The sequence below is a fragment of the Erithacus rubecula genome (assembly GCF_903797595.1).
Source record: "Erithacus rubecula genome assembly, chromosome: 2".
NCBI classification, from domain to species: Eukaryota; Metazoa; Chordata; class Aves; order Passeriformes; family Muscicapidae; genus Erithacus; species Erithacus rubecula.
The window spans coordinates 62718324-62743776 of NC_136685.1; the positions used below are offsets into that span (position 1 = coordinate 62718324).

Genomic DNA, 25453 nt, shown 5'->3' on the forward strand with positions numbered 1-25453 from the left:
AAGTCATTATAGGTTGACTGCCTGTGACCTTGTTCCACTATTGACATAAACTAAGTGCCCTGGAGTTTACTTTTGAATTTAGTTGAGTGTTATTTTAGTTGAATTGGAAGATCTCCTGATGGCATTTATAAGTAGAATTATTTCCAATGAATATGCTACTCTCCCACTGTTTCATCTGTTCTTGTATTCCACCTAGTTACTCTTATCAGGTTGTTTGGTAGCAGTAATGCTTAAAGGCAGGAGGTTTGGCTTTGCAGTGGTTGTGCTGATGAGCAAGAAACATGAGAATGCTAAAGAACAGATTGTTTTCATCAATTTGTCAGCACTTCTAGTGAAACCTTGCTTGCATGTTTGTAACCACTGTTAGATTTGCTTTGTCTTTTTTTACCATACAAACTTCCTGTATCCTGCAAGATCACAGTACGTAACAAAATGCAAAGTAGTTTATTTACAAATTAAGATAAAACAACTTAAAAATGTGGTCCCATGGTAGGAGAGTAGTTTGTAAAGCCTGATTCTGTGTTTTTCTAAACTTCAAGGAGTTCTTTTAAAATGTAGACCGGTGTTGTTCTTCTCAGTAGTTACCAGTTTACCAGTTTTGTTTATCAGGGACAAGTGTACTTGAGACAGGGGCTATTCAACATCCAGCCAATATGCTACTTTCAAAAGTAGCTAAGAGTAACAGTAAAAGCATTTGTGATCTGATTTCTTCGCTGTATAGGTTGCTGTCATGCTCCCAATCTGTCATCTAGGCTTCACTCATCTCTTGTAGCTGCTGCTGTGGTAGCCTGTGAAGATAGGGACACATGCCAGACTCTGAGATGCTTCATGACTTCATTAAGAGAGAAGTTTATAACCTTATAACAGTCATTCTCATATTTTATGAATCATACAAGCCCTGACATTTGCAAACTCGAGGCCCTCCCCTGTGACTTTGAATATTCCAGTGTTTATCTTAAAGAAATTCATCATAACAATTCTCACCAAACCCAAAACTTAGAGGTCTCACAGCTCTGTTGTACTTTTTAACTTGAAGCTTGCTGTGAAATTTTGTCTACTGTGCTGAAATTTGTAAAGCAACATAAAATGGTATTCTGGTGGTGGAAAAAGTTAACATTTTACTTGATGGACTTTGATCACAAATTCTAAAATTTTAGCAAGTGTAGGGGTTTTTTTTCCTGTCCCTTTCCTTTTTTTTTTTTTTTTTTTTTAAAAGCAAACTTCCCTCCTCCCCTGCTTCATCTGTCTCTTTTATGATTCCCCACACGCCCATCCTGTCCTTCCTGAGGTGTTAGCTGCCAGGAGAAACAGCATTATGACAGTGATCCTGGCTTGTAAGCTACTTTCAGCTCTCTGGATTCATTAATATATGTTCTACAGAGAGAATTATGAGTGCTGTTACTGTGGTGGCAATGCAGAAGCCAGATGGCATTTGCAGAAGCTTGCACGACACTCCCTTCCTATCCAAAAGCGGAGTCACATTACACTGCAGTAGGCAGGGCTGCTTTGGCTTTGTTCAGTCATAATTATGTGACTGCTGGAATTAGTATTAACACATTTATGGTGCCCCTCAGATGTTGAGTCTATGCCATGCAACAGAGCCACAGAGGTTGTTGAAGGCAATGTGGTGTTCTCAGCCTTCATGTAAGTGCATCATCGTTCTTGTGATAAAATGAATCTTTAACTACACCATATGTCACCTCTTATGGTACTATCCAAGAGGCTCAAGTGCTAGTCAAGTCAACTTTTTAGAAACTTGTTTGGTTGGTACAAGGCTCTTGCAAATACTAGCCTTTGAAAATTAGAAGTGAAAAATGTTCCAAAATGGGTTTTCCCCCAAAAAACATTCTGTTTTCTTCTTCATAAAATATCTGAGAGTTGAAGTAGCCAATACATTTTGGTCATATCTGCAGCAAATTGCTTTGATCTTGCACTATAGTCACAGTGGCTGTAGTGATATCCAATATGGTCTGTGTATGACACTTGAAAGAGGTTTAATGTCCATCTTTATACACCTCTGGCACTGGTGGATTTAAGATAATGGCAATTCTACCTATAAGTTTTCAATGTATACTGCTACTTCTGAATGTGAATTCATTGTAAATAGATTGCTTAACAGCAGATGGGATGAGCCTCTCTAAAGGCATGACTGTACTCTGACATCAGAGAAGACACTTCCTGGAATGAGATGAGGTTGGTTTGTTTTTTTTTAGCCATCTTTTTACACGAGTATCTCATTTTTTCAGCTACCCCCAGTATTTTAAGGCTGAGACCAATAAAAGTCCAGTTTCCCTTTCACAATGGCCACTTTCATGCACCTCTGTTATTCCCTAATTCTTATTCCTTCCTTAAGAGTCATCAGAAAGTTAAAAGTTCCAGGTAAAGCAGAGGCTAAAAGGAATATCTGCCGCAGCAGTTCCCAGAGGCAGTTGGCAGCAGGAAAAATGTACCTGGTTCGAGATAAATAAACAATCTGCTATAAAAATAAAAAAAAAGTCCATTCCTTTGCTACCTGCTGTGAGACCTCAAAGAACTGTGTTCTGCCTTTTGTCTGTGGTGTGCAGTTGTGTCCTTTGGTTGGCACTGACATTTTTCTTACAGCTGTTCCAGCTGGAAGATTTTTCTGCAGGTACTTTGAGCAGTCATCACATTTATTCCTGACCTTTGAAAGTGCAGCATTTCTGTAACTGTGTCTTTGCTGACTTGGATGTTGTCGGTGAAGGCAAGGGGCAATCATTTTCATGGGACTTGCAATTCTGTGCACTGGTTCCACATACAAGCACAATCTGTATTGGGTGGAAGAAGTAAAAACTGTTCTGGCAAAATAGCCTGGGGGTAACTTTTGCTAGGGAAAATGCAATTTTTCAACTGATTTTCATTTATGAAGAGTCAATTTCAACCCCACTAATTCCTTTTAAGAGAAACATGTGTTTTGAAAACCACAACAGATGGCTTGTACCTGGATATTAAAAGGATGTAGCACTCTGTGTGCCAACACAATATGCTGCCAGGCTTGTTGCACAGCATCAGCACTGTACCTGTATGTCCATTTCTTGCAAGCCATATGTGGTTTGTGTGGTATAACTTGCCATCCATGATATGTGATCAGATGTTTACAAAAATTCAGTGGAATTCTCTTTCCAAATAAACATAAAAATAATTGGTGTACAATGCAGAATTTTTGCTGTATGTAGTGGGTTCAAAAAACTTTGTAGTAAAACATTGGTGACTCCTGCCTTTAAACCCTCTGTGAATCTATAATTTGGCACAGAATGCTGTTGACTTTTTTCTTGAGAAACTTAAGTTGAGTTTTGTGTTCTGTATGTAAGAAAAATTTGATTTTTAAGTTTCTTGATAATAGAATATTTAATACCATGGGAGCATACTTATTTCCCTTAAAAAAGAAAATAACTCCCTTGTTTTATATCCTTGTATTAATACTCCAACATTTTTGCTGGTGGGAATTCAGTACAGTAATATTTTGTATATTTTAAAATGCATTGTTTCTTCCACTTTAATTTGACCATAGAGTTTTCTTCCATTAGTTGTTTTTTTTTAATTTTCAACAGAAGTGTTTGGGCCCTATAAGAAGGGAAATACTTTGCCTGTGTTACTATCTTTACTGGTATATTGCCAATACAGACAAAATATGAAAAAATGTGAGTAGAAGTGAATCTGTTAATAGCTTAGAGGGTTTCAGAGTGAATTAGAGGCCCTCTGGACTCATCATCTAGAAAAACGACACTTCATGGGAATGAGGTTGGTTTGGCTTTGAGGTTTTTGCCTTTTATAAATTGATAGTTTCCAAAGGACAATTATGCCTAGTGCTGTAACTGCTTTTATCATATCCTTCCAGTCCATAAGGAGGATAGAAAAGACAAAAGTTTAATAGCTGGCTGATCTTGGAGTTGGGCACATAAGTTGGGTTCTGTTCCAATCCTTGTCATATTGCAAAGAGCAATGATGGAGTTTCACAGTTGTCTTCTCATCTTCATGTGGCAAAAGCAATAGAATTTTTCCCTCTTCTCCTGCATTCTCCAATGTGTTCCCCCTGTGACTCTGAATATGGGGACTTCCATGTGATAATAGGGGAATATTTAAAGTTTTTTCTAAACTATTGCAAAATCGAAAGTGGATTAACTCTTACTAAAACTAATCCTTGCTGGGATGTGAAGAGGCATAATCAACTTTTTCCATCCCATTTTTTCCCACATAGAGGACAATAGAGAATCAAAGATCTAGAAAAAGAAATAATATATTAGGAGGAACATAAATGGGGGTTTATAGAATGATAGAGTCCTTTCCACTTTGAAGAAAGAAATTACAAGGGAGGACAACCACATGTTTACAGATAAGAATTGAAGGACTTTGATGACAATGAGTAAAGGAGAGTATTACCAATTACAGCAGTGTTGGGATATGGTGGGAGCCCATCATCCAGAAGACAGTACCTGAATAAAAATCCAGATGTTTAATATCATTATTGGAGAATAACAGTGTCCATTTCTTGCCATTAGTCATTTTTTACATCCCACTTTACTGCTCTACTTCTTCTATGTGCACACTGATATGGGATATGCTACTTGAATTTCTCTTTATCTTTTCTTTGAGTACTGTGACAAACTCACATTCATTAACTTTATCAGTCCTGTTGGGTTATCAGCTGGCAGTGGTTTGTTGAGTTTTTTTACCTGGAAAATGGAGATAAGAAGTGATAGAGAAGTTAATTAAGAAACTTTTTTCTTTGAACTGAGTTGTCTCAACATGGTTATTACAGATGGGACTCAAGAATGTGAACAGCAGATTTACCTCAATGATGGCTGGAAAATGTAAGAATCAAACCCATTGTGAATTAAACATTTTTGAGCATGCTGAATTGCCCTCTCAAGTAAAATCAAAGAAGGCTTTATGAGGGTTCTAGAATGAATGGGTTTACAATTTAATATTGTGATTGTAGAATGGAAAATTAGAGATCAGTTTGTTTTCAATGAAGTTGTGGTTTGTGACTTTGAAGAGGTAAAGAGAATTTTTTTGCTTGACCCTGTAGCACAGATTCATTGCAGTTAGAATTGTAACACCAGTGCTGTACTCTGGTTGTATCTCCTGCTGTGTGGGACTGAGCTGGGTTTCACTGCACCTGCATGCATGTCAGAGTTGTAAGGACAGGAGCTGCATATGTTTTCAGATAAGCATCTAATTCAACTGATGACTCTGCCATCTTATTTGGGGTGACTGATCATCAGACAATCCCATTTTGTTTTTTCCTTTTTACGTCTGTGTTTAGAATGGTGAATTTTATTGGGCTGTTTTAAAGACAGCAAAAGTGCCTTTTACCTGCTTTAAAGGAGTGAATCTCAGGGCCAAGAAAGGTAATTATGCAAGGTTTCACAGTAGCTCTTCTGGCCAGAGCTTCACCAGTGTCTCCCTCCCTGTCTCCTTCCCCACTGCCCCATCTCTCCTCCCCCCACTTCTTCACCTGTATCCTGACTTTCTTGTTTTCTTCACTAACTCAAGAAAGTTTTTTTTACTATCTCAAACTCATGGCTATTTTTCCATTTCAATTTGTGTTTGTGCCAGCAAGAATACATCTTTATGATGGGGAGGTACAAAAGCTCACTCCTTTTCTGCTTCTGAGAACAGATGGTGATAACTGAGGAGTTGATTAGAAGAATAAAAACCTTTAAGGAATTTCAAAAAACTTCTTTGCAATCGAAGTTTATTTACATCTGCATCAAGTTCCTGTCATAATCTTCGTTGATTAATCCTATTGAGAGAGCCAGTACACCTCCTGGCTTTCCACACATTTACATTGCTTTATTGGAGTGTAGATAGATGTATGGATGCTAGAAACCATTGGTGGTGGTGCAGGAAGTTTTGCTTACTCTTATTACATGTTTTAAAAATAATACTGTGCTCAATTAGATGAAGAAAACATCTGTAGTGTGTTTCTTGAGGCAGATGGTAGATGTGAGAATAAAATGTGTTTAATTTCTAAGGGGAGGAGAAATGAATCAACTGAATGGAAATCACAAGCTTTTCTTTTTCTTTTTAGTATTTACTATGAAATTCAGATTATAATACATCCTGCCAATTTATGTCTACCTCTCCATATATTCAGGCCATACTGTAACGTAGTTTAATTGTAAAAATAGACTTTTGGTTGCTGTAACCATTTAGCTGTGGTTTAAGAGTACAGATTTCAGTTAAATGCTCTCATTATGTGTGACCTAAAATACTAGATAAAAGCTGTGTTTCACTAGACTGTATAAAGTTTATGGAATGTTTTGCTTCAAAGAAAAAAGAGATGACATAGCTAAGGCTGAATCAGTGTATTTTCTAGAGAGAAAATGAGTTCTAGTGCATTTGCAAGTGCAACACTGTGTGAAATGTTTGGGTGAACAGGAGACAGTTAGTTACCTTCAGTGCTACAAAACAGAACATCACTGAACTTGGTGCTTATAGTTCTATTTCCATTTCCACAGCCTTGGATGACTTTCAGATTCCTTTTCTCACACTTAAGAAAGCTAGACCTTTTGTAGTGACGTTAATAGGATTGCAGGTTTTCCCCTGTGCATCTTTTATCAGAGCCACCCAAGGAAGGTGGAATACATGCCCTGTCCTAGTGTTCAGGGGTACTCATTAGAGTCAGCTCTCCCCTCTTCTACTTGCAGAACTGTGGTTGAACTTTTCTTGCTGGTATTTCAGGACATCCAAGCTGAGATTGATGCCCACAATGACATCTTTAAAAGCATTGATGGAAACAACAGACAGAAAATGGTGAAAGCCTTGGGAAACTCTGAGGAAGCTGCTCTGCTCCAGCACCGGCTTGATGACATGAACCAGCGCTGGAATGACCTGAAGGCAAAGTCAGCTAACATCAGGTGAGTAATGAAAACATCCAAGTCTGATGGGGCACAATTCCTGTCTTCTAAGAACCTTCACAAATATGACAGCATTGAAATGAAATATCTAATGTCGTTCATGAAGGACCCCCGAGTGCAAATACAAACACTTGGTGAACTTGTTCACCAGGTAGGCTTAACTACTTGCTTTCTCTCCAGAGCTTCAGTTGTAACTTACTGACCTTGTACCAAAATCTCCAGAAATAATCTTTCCTTATTGTAAATCAGTGTCAGTGTCAGTGAAATAATTCTGGAAATCTGCCATTACTTTGAGGAGAAACCAGGAGTTTTGTTGATGGTTTTGTTTTTACAAAATTTTGGTTTTGAAATTACTAAGTTAATAGAACTTGCATCTTAAGTATCTTGATCCATTTAATTGGTTTTTAATTATTAATTGCTGCTATTAAATTGAAAAAAAATTAAGTACTTATTAATCAAGGAATGCATTTAACAGTTTTTTGACCCTTTCTGTGCCAAGCTCGTGTGGCAATTGTTAAATCTTTGTGATACCATTTTTGAAATAGATACTGGCCATATTTGTTATATTCTACATGAAAATAAATTACATAGAAAATAGTTTCTAGAGCTTCCAATTGCAACCACTTGCTTGTTGGTTTGAGGAAACAGTTTGGTTTTTTTTAAAAAAAAAACAATGTTAAACATTCATATGGGTATTCCAAAGGCCAGGAACGTGAGCTGACCTTGAAATTCAGGCACAAGAGTCTGAATGAGTGAAATGGGAGGGAAATGTTATACTTACTTTTCATGTCAACTTATTCCACCACCAACCTGCTAAACAATTAAATGAAATGGGTAAATCAGCTCCTTGAAAGCCCATGGTCAGAACTTGAACGCAATGAGCCAAGCAGTTTGGTGTGGGGGCTTGCAGAGACTGGCTCCACAGATATGCAATATAATGCAAGAGCTGTTGGAGTTGTTATGAGCTCTATTCACCAGTCTGTGTGAGAGAAAGACAGAAGCATACTCTTAAAATAATAGCTTATCAATTGTGGAGTCCTAGCAAGAACCATTGGGTTGCTTGGCTGTTCCTGGCATTGGTCATAATATGTGAGAAGTGGATGGCCATGAATAAGTTCTTCAAGCTACTTATCCTGTACAGTTATGAGTTCCAAGGCTGTAGTACAGAAAGACTGATTGCTCAGCTAGTGCTCAGAAATTGGGAACATGTTTCCTGAATACAGACCCATCTTTTTTGCTCTTCATTGATATGGCATGTGGATCCCACTGGGCAGCATTGATGTTGCTCTGCTGGTACCTGCAGTGCTGCAGAGTCACATATCACTGGAGATCATAGTGGAAGATAGGCAAGAAAGAGAATACTGGTGCAAATCCAAGTAAATTAACCTCTCAAATCTCGGTCACTACTCAAAAGAGTGTAGTATTTCCAAGTCCATGTATTTCGCTGTGTTCTTTGATTGCAGTTCACTTTTCTAACTTGTGCAAGAGTCCTGAAAGCCTTCATAGGGAAGTAACAAAGCACAGAACTGAGATTAAGTCTGTCTGCCTTCAGTTTTTTGCTTTCTTGGTGTATCTTTTTACAAGGATGGATGACACTAGTGAGAACTACATGTAACTCTTAGATGCTAGGACTGAAGAATGAAAAAGCTGCTTGTTTTGTTATGGGTTTTAGCTTGGGATAGTGCTTCTAAGTTAAAGTTTCTATAAGCTTTTTAGAATATTTTCATGTATGTGTGCATTCTGATTATGCTGTTTTTTAATTGTTGAAAGTACTGCTCACCCAAACAGAGATGAGTTTTTCTCATCGCTTTAGTCCTCAGAGCTGGTGTTACTAGTCACTGATTTGAGTTTACTTCTTTGCTACTGTAACTGAAGGGAGTTCCAAACTAGAAAATTAGCACTGTTCTGGCATATTTTTAAATACATGGAAGCTGTTTAAACGTGTACTTGTGTCTATGATGCACCTGTCTTCTTGAAATTATAGATTTACTCTTCTTTTTCTCTTTTTATCTCATTCCCAGGAAGAAAACAAAGCTGCAGACTTGTAGGGGTCTGCTTTTTAAAGCCAAATGTTTAGGGGAGATTATTTTCTCCTGGGGCAGGTGCTGTGAGGGTGTTAGTGTTTGGGGGAGGGTAGAGGTTAAAAGTGTGGGAGAAACGGAAAAGGAGTTTCTGTTTCTCTATATTTAGACCACCCACCAATCTTTTTTTATTCCATGTGTTCCCTTGTCACTCAGCAGGAAAAGTGCTACCTCCATAGCAGAATCAAAAGCTGAGGAGTCTCCAGCTGTGAAGAGAGCCTCTCAGGGTCAGCAGAAGGGGAATTGTGTCAGAGCTGCTGTTTTCTGGATGATTTTTTTCAGCATGGGGGTGGCCGGGGGGGTTCCTCTCAGTCTGGTCAGTTGGATGGGAACATCTGTGTTCTTCAGGTTCATCCAGGATTCCCTTAGGAGTGCTTTTGCATACCAGGTGGTTGCTGCTGATGAATATTTGTGCTCAAACTCATGCTCAAAACCAATCATTTATAACTGACCTGTGTTTTGATCAGAGCAGATTCTTAGGCCACCACTTGACCCGGTAAATCCTCAAGTTTGCCAACTCATTTGTCACATGAACACAAACACCTGAAGATTTGTTTGCAGGCTGTTTGTCAGTGGAAGTACCAATTCCAAAACAAAGGCCAGAAATCCTGACTCAGAGAACAGAAAAGCCCAAGAAACATTTCAGAACTTCTGCATAGTTTATCTTCTGCCTCTGATAATGTCTGTATGACAAATGTAAGACTAAAACTTTACACTGAAATGCAATTTAAAGCATATCTTGACTCTCTTGCTCCTGTGCAGCATTTGCTTTGAATGGGGTTTACTGGATGCGTGTTTCTTTGCTCCCCATGAGAACTGAATGCTCTGCTGTGTGTCTGCTCTTCAGCTCCTGCATCTTGCTTTCATTTTCAGTATTGCTTTTGATAAGATTAAAAGGATCATATCCAGGCTGATGTGATCAGTGTTTCCCTTTATATTTTTTCCCTTTTTAATGTCTTTCTTTGGGACATTAGGTCACTTTGTGCTCAATGAAAAATTTTTAAGTCCCTGCTAATGTAGTCCATTTCCTCTCTACCCCTTACTGCTCTACCTCTGCAGGATTAACTTGCACTGGATTTTGAAACCGTGTGCTTGCTAGTGTTATTTTTGATATTGACATTAATTTGGCATGCACACGAGTACTAAGTGACAAATTATAATGCATTTAATCCTATAACGTGCTATATGATTCACATTAATATCAGATTACTTTTTTTCACTATTAATATTATTGCACTGTATGTTAAATAGTGGTGAATCACCCTTAAATTGTCCTTTATCTAGTTTCAGGAGGTTTCTTCCTCCAAAGCTCCAATTTATTTTGCATACAAAAATTCCACTAAATAATTAGAGCAGAATCTTGAAGCCTCAGATTGTGCCAGCTTTTAGAGGTGAGAGCTGCTTATATATGCTAAAAAAAGTAATAAGTAATAATGATGAATAGAGATTTCACTATCAAATGTACAGGAAGCTGCAGGAAGCTCTGGCTGATTAATAAGTTTAACTCTGCTTTCACTTCAAGAAAGAAGGGCCAGTTCTGAGTACCTGAAAAAATATCAGGAGACTGGAGACAATACATTTTACTCCTCAGAAGCTGCTGGCCTGCACACCAAGGCCAACACAACAGCTTGCTTGTGCTTCAGTGCAGGTTGGGGTGCTAACTCTACTGTTTAGGCCTGAGCTACAAGCAGCTTATTGCAATTCAGTGTTGAGATAAAGGTATCAGTGAAAGCAATAAGGGACAATAGAAACCTTAACACACAAAGCTGTAAGGAGTAAAATGTCGCTTCTAGCAAGTACTGAAATTTTATATTTTTCCCTCAGTAGTTACCTAAGTGCTTTCCTTCACGGGAGTGAAGGAGAAGATTCCTCTTCCTAAAGGTACTTAGTTTATCCTTTTCAGAAATGTGGATTTTTTTTTCTTTGTATATCCTTTCTTATATACTCATACTTGACTGCTTTATTGATTCAACTATCCTAGTATTGCTGGGAGAGTCAGTGTGGCCAAACCAAAGCTTGTGTTGAAGTTAACCTTGCTGCACATCACCCCTTCAATCCAAATGTTATATCAGTCCCAAACATTCACTCTAATGCCATCTAAAATGATAATACAAGACAATACAGGACAACGCAGGGAAAGTTTATAGGATTGGGAAAAAAAAAAAAAAGATAACCAACAATGTACAAAATAGGAAAAAGAATAGAGTCTAGTTCATTCATCCTTCAGAAGCAGGGGGAAAACTTGCAGAACTGGTGTCAGACTATACTGCAAATCATTCAGCTCTACACCCCCATCTGTGGGAAGAAGGAAACTGGTTTTTGCTGTTGTAAATTAGGTAAATGCTGGTCTTGAGTGATACCATAACTTAAAATGACTGCAGTAAAAGAGGGGTCACTGGTCTCTGTTGAAGTTTTATATGCATCTTTTAGGCACTGCAGGGAGAAGACATCAAGTCAAGGTATTTCTGAAAATTATAGAAACAGATATTGTGGAGTTTGACTTTTTTTTGGTCAATTTAAGTGAGGAACAGATTCACTGTATTAGTTGTCTAGTAATTCAACATCAATGAAAAATGATTTGTTAAGTAACCTGTGTCAGCACAGGTTCAGGTACTATGTTCAGCAGCACAGGCAATTTGCTGTTGATCACTGGTGGTAGAACAGGCTGGATTTTGCTTTTGGAGAGTCAATATCTTGGTGTGAAGTAGTTCAGTTTTGCAGTGTTTTAGCTCACAAAATGTTGCTTGTGCTTGTTGCACAGCAGTGGTGGAGTCACAATAAAACACAGGATTTTGTTATGTTGCTTAGACATGCAATGTTTAAGGTTTTACATGAGTTAAAGCATTAGGGACACACTTGTCTGTGTTCCCCTGTTTCTCCTCTGCTTATTTTGATTAACTGTGCAAAGTGTTCTGAAATAGATATATATATATGATTTTTTTAAACACAAAGTTGCTTTGCAGTTAAACACTTGAAACATTCTCATCTTGCTGATGGAGTAATTTTGCTTATTTTTTTGTTTTCCCATGCTAGTTTTGCCATTCAGGGCTTTAAAGATGCTGTTATGCTTTCTCACAGGGCTCACTTGGAGGCCAGTGCAGAGAAATGGAACAGATTGCTGACATCCCTGGAAGAGTTAATCAAATGGCTGAATGCAAAAGATGAGGAACTGAAAAAACAAATGCCTGTTGGAGGGGATGTTCCAACCTTACAGCAGCAGTATGACCACTGCAGAGTAAGTTCTTTATGTTTTATGGATATGCTACTGCGAATTATAGAATGAAGCAAGTTGTTGTGCAGGAGAAATGGTGAATGCTTCCTAGTGACTAATTTCTATAAAAAAGCTCTAGGTCTCCACCCATTTTGCTTACCCGCCTTGCCCAGTAAAGCTCAACTAAGATATGCTATAAAATTTAATTTAAAGGATTTTTGAGACGTATGTTCAGTCTAAGCACTTTTTTGCTTTACTGTTGCTTGATATTTTTTGAAATCCTGATGGGCGAAACTGTTATTTTACTCTAAAAGTTAAGGAAGGCATGCAAAAGTTAAAAGTCACCAAGAATCATAAAAGCCAAGATGAATGTAAATTCAGTAAAATTGTGAACAGTGCCTTTCTACATGTTACTAAACTCACCATTGATAGCAGCCCCCTACCCATGCACACTTAGACTGCAAAGATGACTCAAAGTTATTTTAGAGAATTAAAAATTTTCTGTGCCTTGTACTGTTGTAACTATAGCATGCTGTTCTTGTTTTCTAGTTTTACTTGTCCTGTGCTGGTTTGTATATGATAGACTATTAATTCTTAATTGCTTCTTGACAGTGTAAAAGTCACTTGCATATATATATTTCTTCATTCATGTAGCATGTAGAGTCTATCTTCCCAACACAGATCAGTAATCAAGTAGAGATGGTTTTGACATTGGAAAAATTCAATCTAGTAAAGCTGGTTCCATCTCATTTGTTCATCTGTATGGTGTAAACAGGGAAAGAGAACAATGCAGCTTTATATAGCTAATTGCATGATAAATATGTTCCACTCTGTCAACTACACTGGTGCCTTTTCTGCTGTGGTGTTTGGCGAGGGTAAAATTTGAGTCTAGAAAAACTTACTAATACAGAAATACTTGTAATACTGTGGGATAGTGCAAAAAATATAGTTTGTCATGGGCAGCACGTTTGCATCTTCACTCCAAAATAGAAGTGCTTAAGGAAATCTGCATACTTTTCTTCTTATTTAGTTTTTTAAAGTAAATTTATTAGCATAAACTCAGGAACTTTGTTTCTTGAGAGTTCATCTCTTCCTAATCCACTTAAAGCATCATGCTCTGTAGGCACATCTGCTGTGAATTTTTTTATAGTGATCAAATGGTGGATTACTAGTGCCAAAGAGCAATAAAGGGCTGAAACACAGCCAAATATGACTTTCAGGGAGGTCAGTGGAAGATAGTAGACCTCTACAGGTCATTTTCTAGAAGCTTGTTTATGTCTTGAATAGATTACAGTATGTGCATGATAGTTGCAAAATAACACTAGTAAGTTCCTCTCATCTGAAGAGCTTAAATTGATTAATAAAACTGGTGCTTTATTCTGAAGTGAAAAAATTTAGTAGTAATGGTGCTGGATGGCTCACTTGGACCACTAGTGAACTGCAGCAGTATGAAGGAGGGAGCACCTCTGGATTAAACAACCCTTGCCCTTATGTTTAAAGAATAACTGACAATTTCTTATGTGTCAAGGTTAAGACTCTAGTGAGTACATTTGGGAGCTTTTGGAGATTATTCTTTCATTTTTCAAAAAGACAGTGTTCTTGCAGTGTCACAGTGAATATTGGATATACTTGCCTGAGACCAGTATTTAATACAAGCTGCATTAATGGTCTGCAACAGCATGAAGTTAAAGCAACCCTAAGTAGCACTCTATTTTTTATATACCTATGCCAGCAAAACCACTGTATCCACTTGCAGCTATTTCTTCAGTGATGTGTAGATGACTATTTCCTAACAGTTATTTTGTTAGGGGGAACCAAGAGATTCCCATGTGTCTAGTAATGATACTGTGCCAGAGCAGGGGAGCTGTACCACAGCTGTCAGTTGGTTTGATTCTCATGGCAATGCTTCACTGCTGTTTCTTAGCAGGAGCTGTTCGTTCCTTGCTGAAAATGCAGTTTGCTAATAAACTTGATCAAGCTGAAAAATTGCAGTTTTTTCAAATAGAAAGTGAAAACTGAAGGGGAAAAAATACCCTAAAAGCAACAAAGAACGAAAAAAAAAACCCCAATCCTGACAGAAGTCCTTCTGCTTTCTCAGCAAGGTTAAGTGATTGGTTGATGTGGCTAGGATACTGGATGAACCTCTCCTTGGTTGAGGAGGGCAAGTTGAATTCCTGTGATATTTATTTATTTATTTATATTTTCAAAGCATTATGCCAAAACTGCCCTTTCAGTGGATTTTGTTGCAATTCCATGTTGTCAGCTACTCTGTGCCTTGTAGTGGATATTGGCAGCTGGTCATTTGTTTTTGCCATTAAAGTGTTCCATTTAGAATATATATATTCTATGTTAAACTGAGAGCTTACAGTATTTCAGATTTGAGGTGTAACTGTATCAGATGAATATTGCAGAGGTATGATTTCATATCTCTTGCTGCAAAGGATACTCCCTTTATTCCACCTATCATCACTGTCCTGGTTCTTTTAAAAATGTTTCTTTGCCCATGCTTGTTCAATCATTAAACCTCCTGAACATTCCATTTGTAAGATTTACTTTTGATCAAAGGGTTTTTTTAATGATCCCTTGTTGTGTTTCTGCTGCACCACATCAGTTGACGTCTCATCTCCCAGGTCTGTGTGCCTCTGCTCTCCTCTTTCCTTAGGTTTCATACTTGAGTGAAGATTAGAAGTGTGTTTGTCTCCACTAGTCTGTCACCCATTTTCTCCTATTTCCAACTTGCTTGCCTGGTCTTTTCCTTGCACTTCAAAATGTAAGTGGTAAAATAGTGGCTCAGCTCCGTAAGAGGTGCCCTCATGATAGTCTCATCTCCTTCCCTTTATTTTTCTGAGTTCTGTTGTATTAGCATTATTTTTTGCCTCTAGTTGCTCAATAATTGTTGTTTTTATCAACCTACTTTTCTTCCCCCTCAGGTACAGGAGATTACTTGTTTACTTCAACTTAATGGCGCTAATTCCATTGGCCTTTCCCTCTGTTAGTGTCTCCCTCACTCAGTGCTTGGCTTCAGCAGTGCTAGATAGATAGATACAGTACTGTGTGAGAGTTTGGGTTGGCTCACATTGTTTGGGTGCTACTGAGGTCTGTTTGGACAGGAGGAAACAAATGGTTTGCTGTTTGATTTTTTTAAACGTGTTTTTGTTTTAAATATCTGTCATTCTTCTGTGCTTTAAAAGCAAACATTACCCACAGCATTGTTAATAAGTTGAATTAGGACTACTGATTTAGCCTATATTTCACAGATTAATAGAAATCTTTCAGGATGTGGCAAATATTTATAATTTTTAACTTTTTTTTTTGTGTTGTTTAGCCAAACTTCCTTCATCTGGAAATTTATCACATACTAAGTGCTAATCAATGAGCACATCCAGTCTGGGTGTCGAGTGTTGCTCTGTGTGTTGCAGGGAGCAGGACAAGAGGAAGCTTAAACAATGGTGCATGAATTTCCTATTTTGATTATTCTCAAAATTTATTTGTCTTTAAAAGAGGGGTTGTGGAGCAAGAAGTCCAAAGAACACTGGAAAATTTGGGACACTGAGAGGAAGTTTAAAAGTACCTGAGCTGAAAAGTTGTTCATATGGAATGTGCCTATAGCTAAGTCTACATTCACACTCCAGAAGTGTGAGCCACAGGGAATGGTTTATAGGGAAAAGAAACTGAAGGCACTTAAGTTTCAGAGTTTATTGCCAGGTTTTTTCCATAATTTCAGTTTCTCACTGTTGTTAGTTCTTAGTTTGTTTCCCTTTCATTCTGTTCTTTACCAGTCTTCCTTATAAATATTTTAGGATTTTAATGTGTATGATGCAAATTTTTATTAGATGCATAGACCAGGAACAAAACCCCACACCAACTCACCAAAACCAAAAACACCACCCCAAGCCTGTTTTCCTCCCAGCCTCTACCCCTTGAAAATCCACCCATATGTGCATGTTTTAGTATACCAGAAAAGAAAATCTGAAAAAATACCATGGGCTGGTTTTGTGCACGTGGAAGTACCTAGAGTCACACATGTGTACAAGAGGAGGCAGCACAGATGCTGAGAGCTTGTTCTTTGGAGATGGACTGAAATATTTATTTATCTCACTTTTCCACTGGAAGAGTTTCTGCCTGGAGCTTTTTCAGAGTGTGGTTTTGCTAAAATACAAAGACTTCCTAATAGCTATAAATCACTGTGGTTTGGATCCCGGAGAGAGAACCAGGAGATTTCAAATTAAGCAGAAATGGGTACCCTTTTGCATAAATCCTGTTGGCATGTGTCTGCATAAATGAACAAATGTCTAGCTAATGCTAAATAATGCATGCATCTTGGATCAAAGAGATGCTTAACTTAGCTTCATTTGAGCTCAGAATGAATTGGCTAAGGACCTGTGAATGTTTGATTGATAATTTTTTATCTATGGATAGGTCATTAATATTTCAGACACTCTTCAAACTTTTTGGAGTTGCTGTCTCTGTATTTCATGTTTCAGACTTGTTTTGTTAAAGTAAGCAAATAATGACAGTTGTAGTATTTCAGTCTGTTTTACTTAGCTGTTTTCACTTAATCAAAAGTGTTAGCATAGCCAACTGGAAACTGCTTTCTATGTGTTGTTATCCCTTCAGGGTGCCTGTAATTCTGTTATTCTCTTTAACAGTGGGAAAAGCCTGTGAGGAAAGAAATCTATTTCTAGCCTGAAACTTTTCTTCACTCTGTTTGCCTGTCTGATTTTGGGCAATGGGTTTATTCTTAAATTAACTCCTACTTAATTATTCTAGATTATTTTTCTGGGATATTTTCTGTATTAAAATCTGCTTCCACATTAGGAATTACTAAATCTAAGAATGAAAAGAGAAGCATTTAAGTATTGGTGCTTATTTAGGCCATGCTCTTAATTATAGTCTAGAAACAAGTTTATTAATTGATTACTCATCACATAAGACACAAAGCACACAAAATCTCTGCTGCTTAGAGGTGGACAGCTAAATTGATTGGTCAGTTAATGGGTGGTTGCTAAAACATTAATTTTGACTACAGTGTGAGCTGTGAGGGGGTAAGAAAGGAGAATTATGTGGTCCATGGTTGGAAGTGGAAAATCAATACAGGCTCTTGCTTATAGGAAGAGCTGCAACTTGGTCTGATGGACAAGGATGTGATGGAAGCAGGAGCTTGAGCAATTTGTACCATGCTGCTCTGAAGGGACTCTTTAAAGTCAGGGTGTGGTTTCAAAACCTACATGCTCTGTCAAGAGGAGGAATAGCCTTCCAATAGTCAATCAGCATTGCTGAGGGGTATGATAGCTCCTCAAGTAAACATGTAAGGGATAAGAGTTTTTAAAGAACTCTTGAAATTTTCCATATATGAGAGTCCTGCATGTTGATTATTGGTGAAAAAATCTGCTATTGTACTACAGTGAAAATTTGTACTGTTCAAGGACAGTACAACTCATTAATCTTTAAGTGAGACTTTTCCTTGTGGTGTGTTTAGGAGGAAGAAGTGGAAATTGTGGGTGGGAATATTTTGTTACAGGAGAGGAAGAGTGTAGTTAATGCCTGAAGTTAAATGGGGGTTCTCAAGTAGACAGACTTAAACCCATTGCTCAGTAAGGATTTACTTTAACTGATTTCTGTGTTACATGAATGATTCAGGTGTGTCACCACTCTCCTGGGCTTTTTCTCCAGAAGAATGATGTGTAAACAAAAGCATGGCACAAAGAAGTGTTAAATTAGGATGCCAGTGCAGTGTATTTTTAACTTTGACAAAAACAATTGTTTCTCCTGGCTGTATTTCATCTTGTTCCCAGAAGTGTGGCTGTCTTGCGATAAGTCAGGAAAGTTGCAACGGATCAGTACTTAAAATAATAAATAACGTGGATAATAAAAGAAAAAAATACTCTGTCACTAATGCAGAGTAAAGCATGTTGTCTTACTGTGAGGAAAAACAATTCATAAACACTTTTCCAGTACAATAAATGAAACATTTCGGTGGGGTTGTCTTTTTAATAATATCATTTTGGTGTATACAGTTCATGCTGCTTTTTCCTGAGGAACTAGTCTCATTTGTTTAAATCAATGACTCCCATATAAATTTTTAGGATCTCACTGGGTCTTTTTCAAACCACTGAATGAAGGAAGATTTGTAGATGGCCTCCAATATCGAAGAGGTCATTCTGACATTGCTGTGGAGGAGAATGCTTGTGATAAATTAGGCTTACATTGCAGAAATAGCACAGCAATCAGCCCTTCTCTTTGTCCTTAAAAGGCTGCGATGAATTGAGTGCCTGTTTCTGTGGTATCTTTTTATTTCACCTCACGAAAGACCACTCTAGTTACATCACTGTTAGTAGAAGCCCATCTTCAACTAATGACATCTTGTAACATCTTGATGTTTTGGAATGTACCAGACATCTGTTTCACTGTGTGTCTTGGGCTGCAGTGCAGTGACTGGCTGTGGCCTGACCTTCAGGGGAGAGCCATGAGCACAGTCAGGGATGCTGATGGAGCACAGGCGTGTTAGTGACTGATTTTTAATCTCCACCATAGGACAGCCACTCTATCCTCTTAGCTACCTGTCTTGTTCATCTTGCTGTGTTCTTCAGACTCTGCTATATCCTTAGGGAGCTAAAGTAACTCCTATTGCTGTAACTGCCCAGAAAAGTGCTCATGGATTTCAATTTGTGGTTTGTTTATTTTTGTTGGTGGTGTTTTTTGTTTTTTTTTTTTTTTTTGTTTTTTGTTTTGTTTTGTTTTTTAAGATCAATTGGTGTTTCAGTTGTGTTTAAAAGTGCTGGGTATCACCAGAAACCTAAGGACGATATGTCAACAGATGAGCTGCCTTACTGGATCCCAGAGATGGGCTGGTGTAAGGAAATGAGACAGGACATTTCTCTGAATGCAAATATTGTTTTTTGCTGAGGTCTGTTTTTCCAAAGGCAGAGAGCCAGGAAAAAACACTGGCACAGTCACAGTGAATCTGTTTTTTCAATTGGGGAGTGCTGCTAGAGAGCCACAATAATACAGGGTCCACTGCCATATTTTTTTCATATGCCTTCATAGCCTGTGTTAGAGTTGAAAACTGTTTGTCCTGCTCCTACCTTTATCATTTTGACTCCAATTTGAGATTCTTTCTGTATATTCAATAAAACCAGCCCAGGTTTCCTTGATTTCTCTGTGAACTGTTTTGGTAAACTGGACCACTAAGAAGAAACTCTCCATTTAACGGGGCTGTTCACTTGTCACTTGAGGTGTGGACTCCAGCTTGCAGGGATTAATGCTAATCTTAAGAACCTTTTTATATAACTGATACTTTTCCATATGAATTTTGTGCCAACACTAGAAAGTTTTATTTTCTTTCATCTTGTGTTCTCAGTGGGCAGAGTCCCCTATGCATCACTGTTTTGGAGAAACTGAACAGAAGCATTAGTTTATGATGCACTTCTTAAATATGTAGTAAGAGAGAGGCTGTTACCACTTTAAAATCCTCTGGAAACTTACTGCATTTGCAGACAGGGACTGGTGAAGAATCTTTATTTTCTGTTAAGAACATCTTAATCTAGATCCTGCTTCTTGATGCTGCAGGCAGAATCTTTAGGAAAGAAGAATATTTATTCCAGTTAACTCCTGAACTGGAGGAGGAAGATTCAAGGATCCTCAATCCCTTGTTATTACAGTCAGTAATCCACCCTAGGAAGATAAATTGGAAAAATTGTGTTTCCATGGCAGCCACCCACTCCTGTTTTCATGCAGATTCTAGAGATTGAAGGCTAGGTTTCAAAATATATGTACAAAATACGGGAGGGGATGGGATTCTGCTTTTTCTTACACTTTTCTATTAGCTCTCCTATTTTTGTTTTGTTGCATTTTTAGAATGCAAGGGTAGATATTGGTTTAATGGGCAAGGTAATCTCACAGGAAGTAATTTGTTCTGTTTTGTTTTCTTTCCAAGAGCTCTAAACCATAGCTAATAGTTGTTCCTAGACAGCTACCGCACATCTGTACCTTCTGACATGGGTTTCAGTGAATTTCTCTCCCTCAGGGTGGTTAGACTGTGGGGCTGGGAAATTGCTAGGAATGTTACTCGAAGTTTTCTTCTCTGAAGTTTTGGTCTTTAAACTTTGGATGCCAAAGGGTGCTAAACCTAAAACGATGCTTAAAGATTTGAATCTTTTTTTTTTAGGGCAGCTTCTGGACATTTTGTTTTTGCTAACACCTGTCTTCTGCAAAGTGAATTAAGTGTTGTGCTTCAGAAGGGCATTATACTGGGTCTAGAGTTCCCACTCCTATACCTTGAGCTGCTAGAGGACCTTAACACTTACAGATTCATCCAGGGTTAGCTGTTTTGGGGAAAAGATGGGTTGGTTTGTTTTTTATTTTAATCAGATTCGGAACCTGAATGCTCATCTTGTGAGGCCAGTGGCATGATTCCTTGTGTCATTTAAAGTATCATCAGTAGCTGTCCACCTCAGAAGACTTAGGGTAACCTGAGCTTCAGTATAAAGGTACAATTCCTTCATGTAGTGCTGTGCCTGGTAGGTCTGCAGCTGTCTGCAGTCATTCCTTAGAGTTACTGAGATTAGTTTGTTTTAATCAGTAGGCTACTGAAATGTATGGGCATGCTGTAATTAAGAGAAAATATTTGCTGGACAAAGTGGCTTTTGGTTATGGGGGTTGGGTTTCTTTTGGTTTGTTGTGGTTTTGGGGTGGTTCTTTAGGCACCTCTTTGTGGAAGGAGTGCAATGTTGTCCTACAACTGAGTTATTTTACATGCTTGGTTGGTCATTTTATAATTTATTCCCCTGTAATGTGTGAGGGACACTTTAAAAGCATCCTGTACAAAACCTACGTTTTCTTGAGGGTCCTTTCTCTCTTGTTCCATAAGGACAACATAGCATTATGTCAGTGTTAGTAGCGAAGCTACTGTGTCCTAAAGTGGTTTCAAGCACTGTGTATTAGCTGGATGTGAAACTTTGTAGCCCACTCTGCCAAATAGACAATGCAAATGCAGTAACTTCTGTGACATGAGCAGCCTTTTCTGGTTCTGCAGTGAGTGAAGATCAGCCTTAACTCTAGTTTTTGATAGTCTGAGATGCCATGCTAATACTGACACATGACTGTGCTGTTAGGTGGTTGCTGTTGGTTATCCCTATATCCTGTTTCCCTGCAGGACAGATTTTGAGGGGATATGGGAAGCTGAATAGTTCTGAATTTCTAGCCATGGGGGACCTGTTCCTTAAATGGACAGGTGTTGTCTGTGGCGAGAGAGAACATTTCAAATATGTTCTCAAAGAACTTAATAGCTGCTGCTAATGGTAATTCATGTATTTTATGATAGGATTTTAATCTTTTAGACATTTCTTGTTAAATGAATGTAAATGTAGAGAAAAAAAAAAAATCTCTATGCCAATGTTTAATGGTATAACACAATATGCCTATGATATTTCCTAGTCAGTTTTATAGTATTGTTGTCAGCAATTTTGTGTTTGCAAACAATATTTAGAAGCTTAAGAGGGAGTAAACCAAAGCTGTAAATCGTTAAAATGTTATGATACATTTATTTTCATTTTTGTTTGAAGTTGGACTGAATTTTCTGTCTATGTTACTAAGGAATTTTTAGTCTGAGAGTCCTAATATAGGTAATAAAATAGATTTTTGAAAAAATCCACAGACTTCCTCTCCTCTGAAACATCAGGTTTGCAACTTACATGCTTATAGAATTTTTAAAATATAAAGTAAAATATTGTGATTAATAAAAGGACTATGCTTATCATTTTATAAGCAATCATTTAAAAATGCATACTTTATAACTGTGTAATTTACTTGGGTCTAAATTAAAATTTTCAGTACCAATAGAGGTTTGAATGATTGAATCCAGTCATTACTTTTATTAGTATATTTTTCATTAAGTCAGTGTAACAGGTCAGCAGGAATTTAATATTAGCAGTAATAGAAGAGTGAATAGTAAATGAGAGTTTTAAAGAAATTACTGGAACAAATACATAATTTTTCAGTTATATATTACTGCAGGTCATCTACAATGTCTTTTCACCTTATTCTAAATTGTACACAGTCTATGTTTATTTACCTTGGAATCAATCTGATATTAAGTCTTTCTTGTTTTTTTCTATTTTTTAAATAACAGCTATTTGTAGATTTTCTGTTTTGTGGTTCCATCTTCTTTTTGAGTGATGGATCTGCCTCAGAAGAGAGAGGCTAGAAGTTTATGTAAGCATTCACTACCTTGAAGGGATAAGGTTCAAGCCAGGGAAGAAACCCTCCAAAACAACAAAATGCTGAAAGGAGAGTGAAGACTAATCGTGAAAACATTTTTATCATCAAATAAATGCAAGGAGGGGGGACAGTATTTTGGGCAAACTTCAGTGGTATCTGACAATTTTGTCCTGTGCATGTGATTTTTCCATCTCAGGTTTTGTAGCAGAGAGATACTGAGCAATGCTTGATGTTGATGGCATCAGTGCTGTGGTCAGCACCTGCCATCATGCTGGGTAGGGATGCTTTCAGGAGCCTCAGTGCTTGATACAGAAACAAGTCCCCAGGCTTTGACTAAAGCACAGACTGCTGCAAAGCAGTCATGCTTGGTTGAAATTAGTCATTTTCAATAGGTCAGCCTCATTTGTGATGATTTTCTGATGATCTTGTATTCTTCTGTATGATCATGCAGATAATGCCTTCTGACATTTCTGGCTGCTCCAAGATTCTTAGTCCTGTGAGCAGAGGTGCTTGGCTGCAGTTTCTCAAGTCCTTTTTTCACCTGTATCTTCCAGCTTATGCTTTACATAGTGCTGGTGCAGCAACACTGGAAGAGAAGGAAAAAGTTATTGTCTTAATGCTAGATCCATGAAGGAATGGCTAGTGGTAAGCACAGCATGGCATATAAAACAAATAAATAAACAAAACTCCATGGTGTTATAAAAACAAAGGCACTTAATTGCTAGAGAGAAAACTAAACAGACACAGGTCAGATGTGAATCACATCATTAATGCTGTTCTGGAAAAACAACGGGTACTGAGATGATGTATGTGACCTAAAAAGTCACCAGTAAGCATTCTTACTGCATTTTGGTTATACTTGTAGAAGAATGTGAAGAGATTTCTGAGAAAGCAATGACTTAAGAGTTAAAAGCACTGAAGCTAGTGCACCCTATTGCCAAATACAGTATAAATGAAGTAAATACGAGAAATAAGTGAAATTCCTTTACTTTTTTAAAAAATCTGCATTTATGTTATACAGTTTTTCACTAAGGTTTCTGGGGAAAGAGAGCCATATGAGGGTGTCTTGCTGCATTTGCGTGTTTTCACCTTTTTTAAAATGGCTTTAAGTTGACAATTTACATTTCTGGGAAGTTGTGGCAGATGTGTTCAAGGATTCTTTGACATCCAGTCACTAAAACTAAGTTCTAGTTTTTGGTTTTGAGACATTCCCTATGTTCTTAGTGTTCTTAAATGTTATTGTTTATACCTTCAGTATTTTACTTATTGCTTTTACTTATCTCTGCACCATTATTAGCCAATTTTGCCATGGCATAGAGCTTGTTTCTCAGTATTTTTTTTTTTTCTCAATGAGAAATTGTTTGTGGTTTAAAATTCTGTTTCTAAAGAAAAAGAAATCCTGTTTAATACATGCTGGTTCTACTATATGTAAAATTTTACAAATCTTTGCTTGAAGAGCTACAAATAAAAACACTTGTCATATGGAAAAAGAAAGCAGAAAAAGGAAATGGAGTGAGTGGACATGAGTAATAAGTCTGCCTTCTGATGTCTCTGATGTGTCCATCCTATATTGGAAAGTATTTGTGGAGCTGAGTTAAACAGCCCTACTTCACAGAAGTATTCTTTTAAATGCTGGTATCTTTCTCTAATTGACCCTAATCACTGTCTGTTATATTAAATTACTTTTTTCTCATAGGCAGAAAGCTGCTTTGTGGTCATCCCAAAAAAATGGTTTATGACAGCTTTTGCATTAAGTTTCAGTAAGACCTTTTTTATTTTTTTCCAGATTTAGTTATTCTTATAGAATTATTTTTAATCAAACAATATGGTTTATGTGAATAGCTATTAAAAGAACTTACAGTGGGTAAAAATAAGGCAAAGTTTTGTCTTTATTGTCCATGGATATTTTGCAGAACTTTGCCTGGATTATTTTAATTTCAATCTTTTTCTACTTTTTCTGATAAAACCCAAAGCAGATTGTTAAAATCAAATAGCAAACTGTTGAAAAGGAGAAGGGCACAACCCTATAACCAAGTGATGGAACACTATTTGGAAAACCCTGGCAAGTGGGTTTGCTCAGTGTTTTGTGTTAATATTGCACACAGGTCCAGCTTGATTTTCTGTTGTTTTTATGAGATGTTATTAGATCATCTATTTGAAAATTCACAGACTGAGCAAGGCTGTTGGGTTGGGCAAGTTTCTTTTGCAGAGGCATAAATGGAGCTAATAAAGCAACACACACAACACACAGTATTGCGTGTTGTGGCAAGTTAGGGTGTGTCCTGTTTGACAAAAGGCTTAAACTCTCATCAGAAATCTTTTTTATTTATATTCTGTGTGGCTAACGATGAGGGAAAATTCCCTGATACTTGAAACAAACGTACCCCCGTGTCCCCCCGCCCCCCCCCCCCCCCCAAAAAATAAAATCCAACCCCACCACAACTATGTTGTAATATCTGCTGCTTTGCTGCTGTGCCATAGAATATATGAAGTATCACACTTGGGCCTTGCCCTTTTTTGCCATTTTTTTTTTCCTTCTTAAATGCCATTGGCTTTGACAAATATGGCATAGGTGCCAGGTTCTATGTTTTCATGTTCCTCTAAGTTCTGATGGTGACTAGAATGAGCTGAAGGAGGTGACTTAAGCAGAAGGGAAAGTCATGTTGCCCTGAGGGTATTCCTTCCTCATGACTGTCTCATAAATGCCTGGAAAATTGTCTGAAGTTGAGTATTTTCCAAACACTACTGTTTTTTTTTTTTTTTAGTCATGGTTTTACAGTAATCTTTCTTTACTGAGGAGATGTACTAGCACACAATCCAGAGATAGGAAATTTTGGAGAAGTCACCCAAGCAGAGATCCAGCATAATCTGTCATGTCACAGCAACAAACTGTGACATTTTATATAATTTTGAAAATGGGAAGCCATGGTGGAAGAGTTGAGAGCAAAAAGCTATGAGGGAGATTGAAGTAGACTGTGGTGAGGAAGACAGTTTGACTGTTTGGTGATTATTCAGTTGTCTGTCTGAACCATTTGCTTCCAAAGAGAAACCAAAGTGACTGT

The 25453-nt window shown here is 37.6% G+C and overlaps 1 protein-coding gene across 6 annotated transcripts in view; it reads left to right on the forward strand.

Moving 5' to 3' along the window:
• UTRN (utrophin) overlaps nucleotides 1–25453 on the forward strand; it is a 334555-nt gene that overhangs the window by 215093 nt on the left and 94009 nt on the right. For all 6 annotated transcript variants that reach the window (XM_079299176.1, XM_079299179.1, XM_079299174.1 and 3 more), the window contains 2 exons: nucleotides 6706–6881; nucleotides 12041–12197. In XM_079299176.1, the coding sequence (XP_079155302.1) occupies nucleotides 6706–6881; nucleotides 12041–12197 (333 nt within the window). The remainder of the gene's footprint in view (nucleotides 1–6705; nucleotides 6882–12040; nucleotides 12198–25453) is intronic.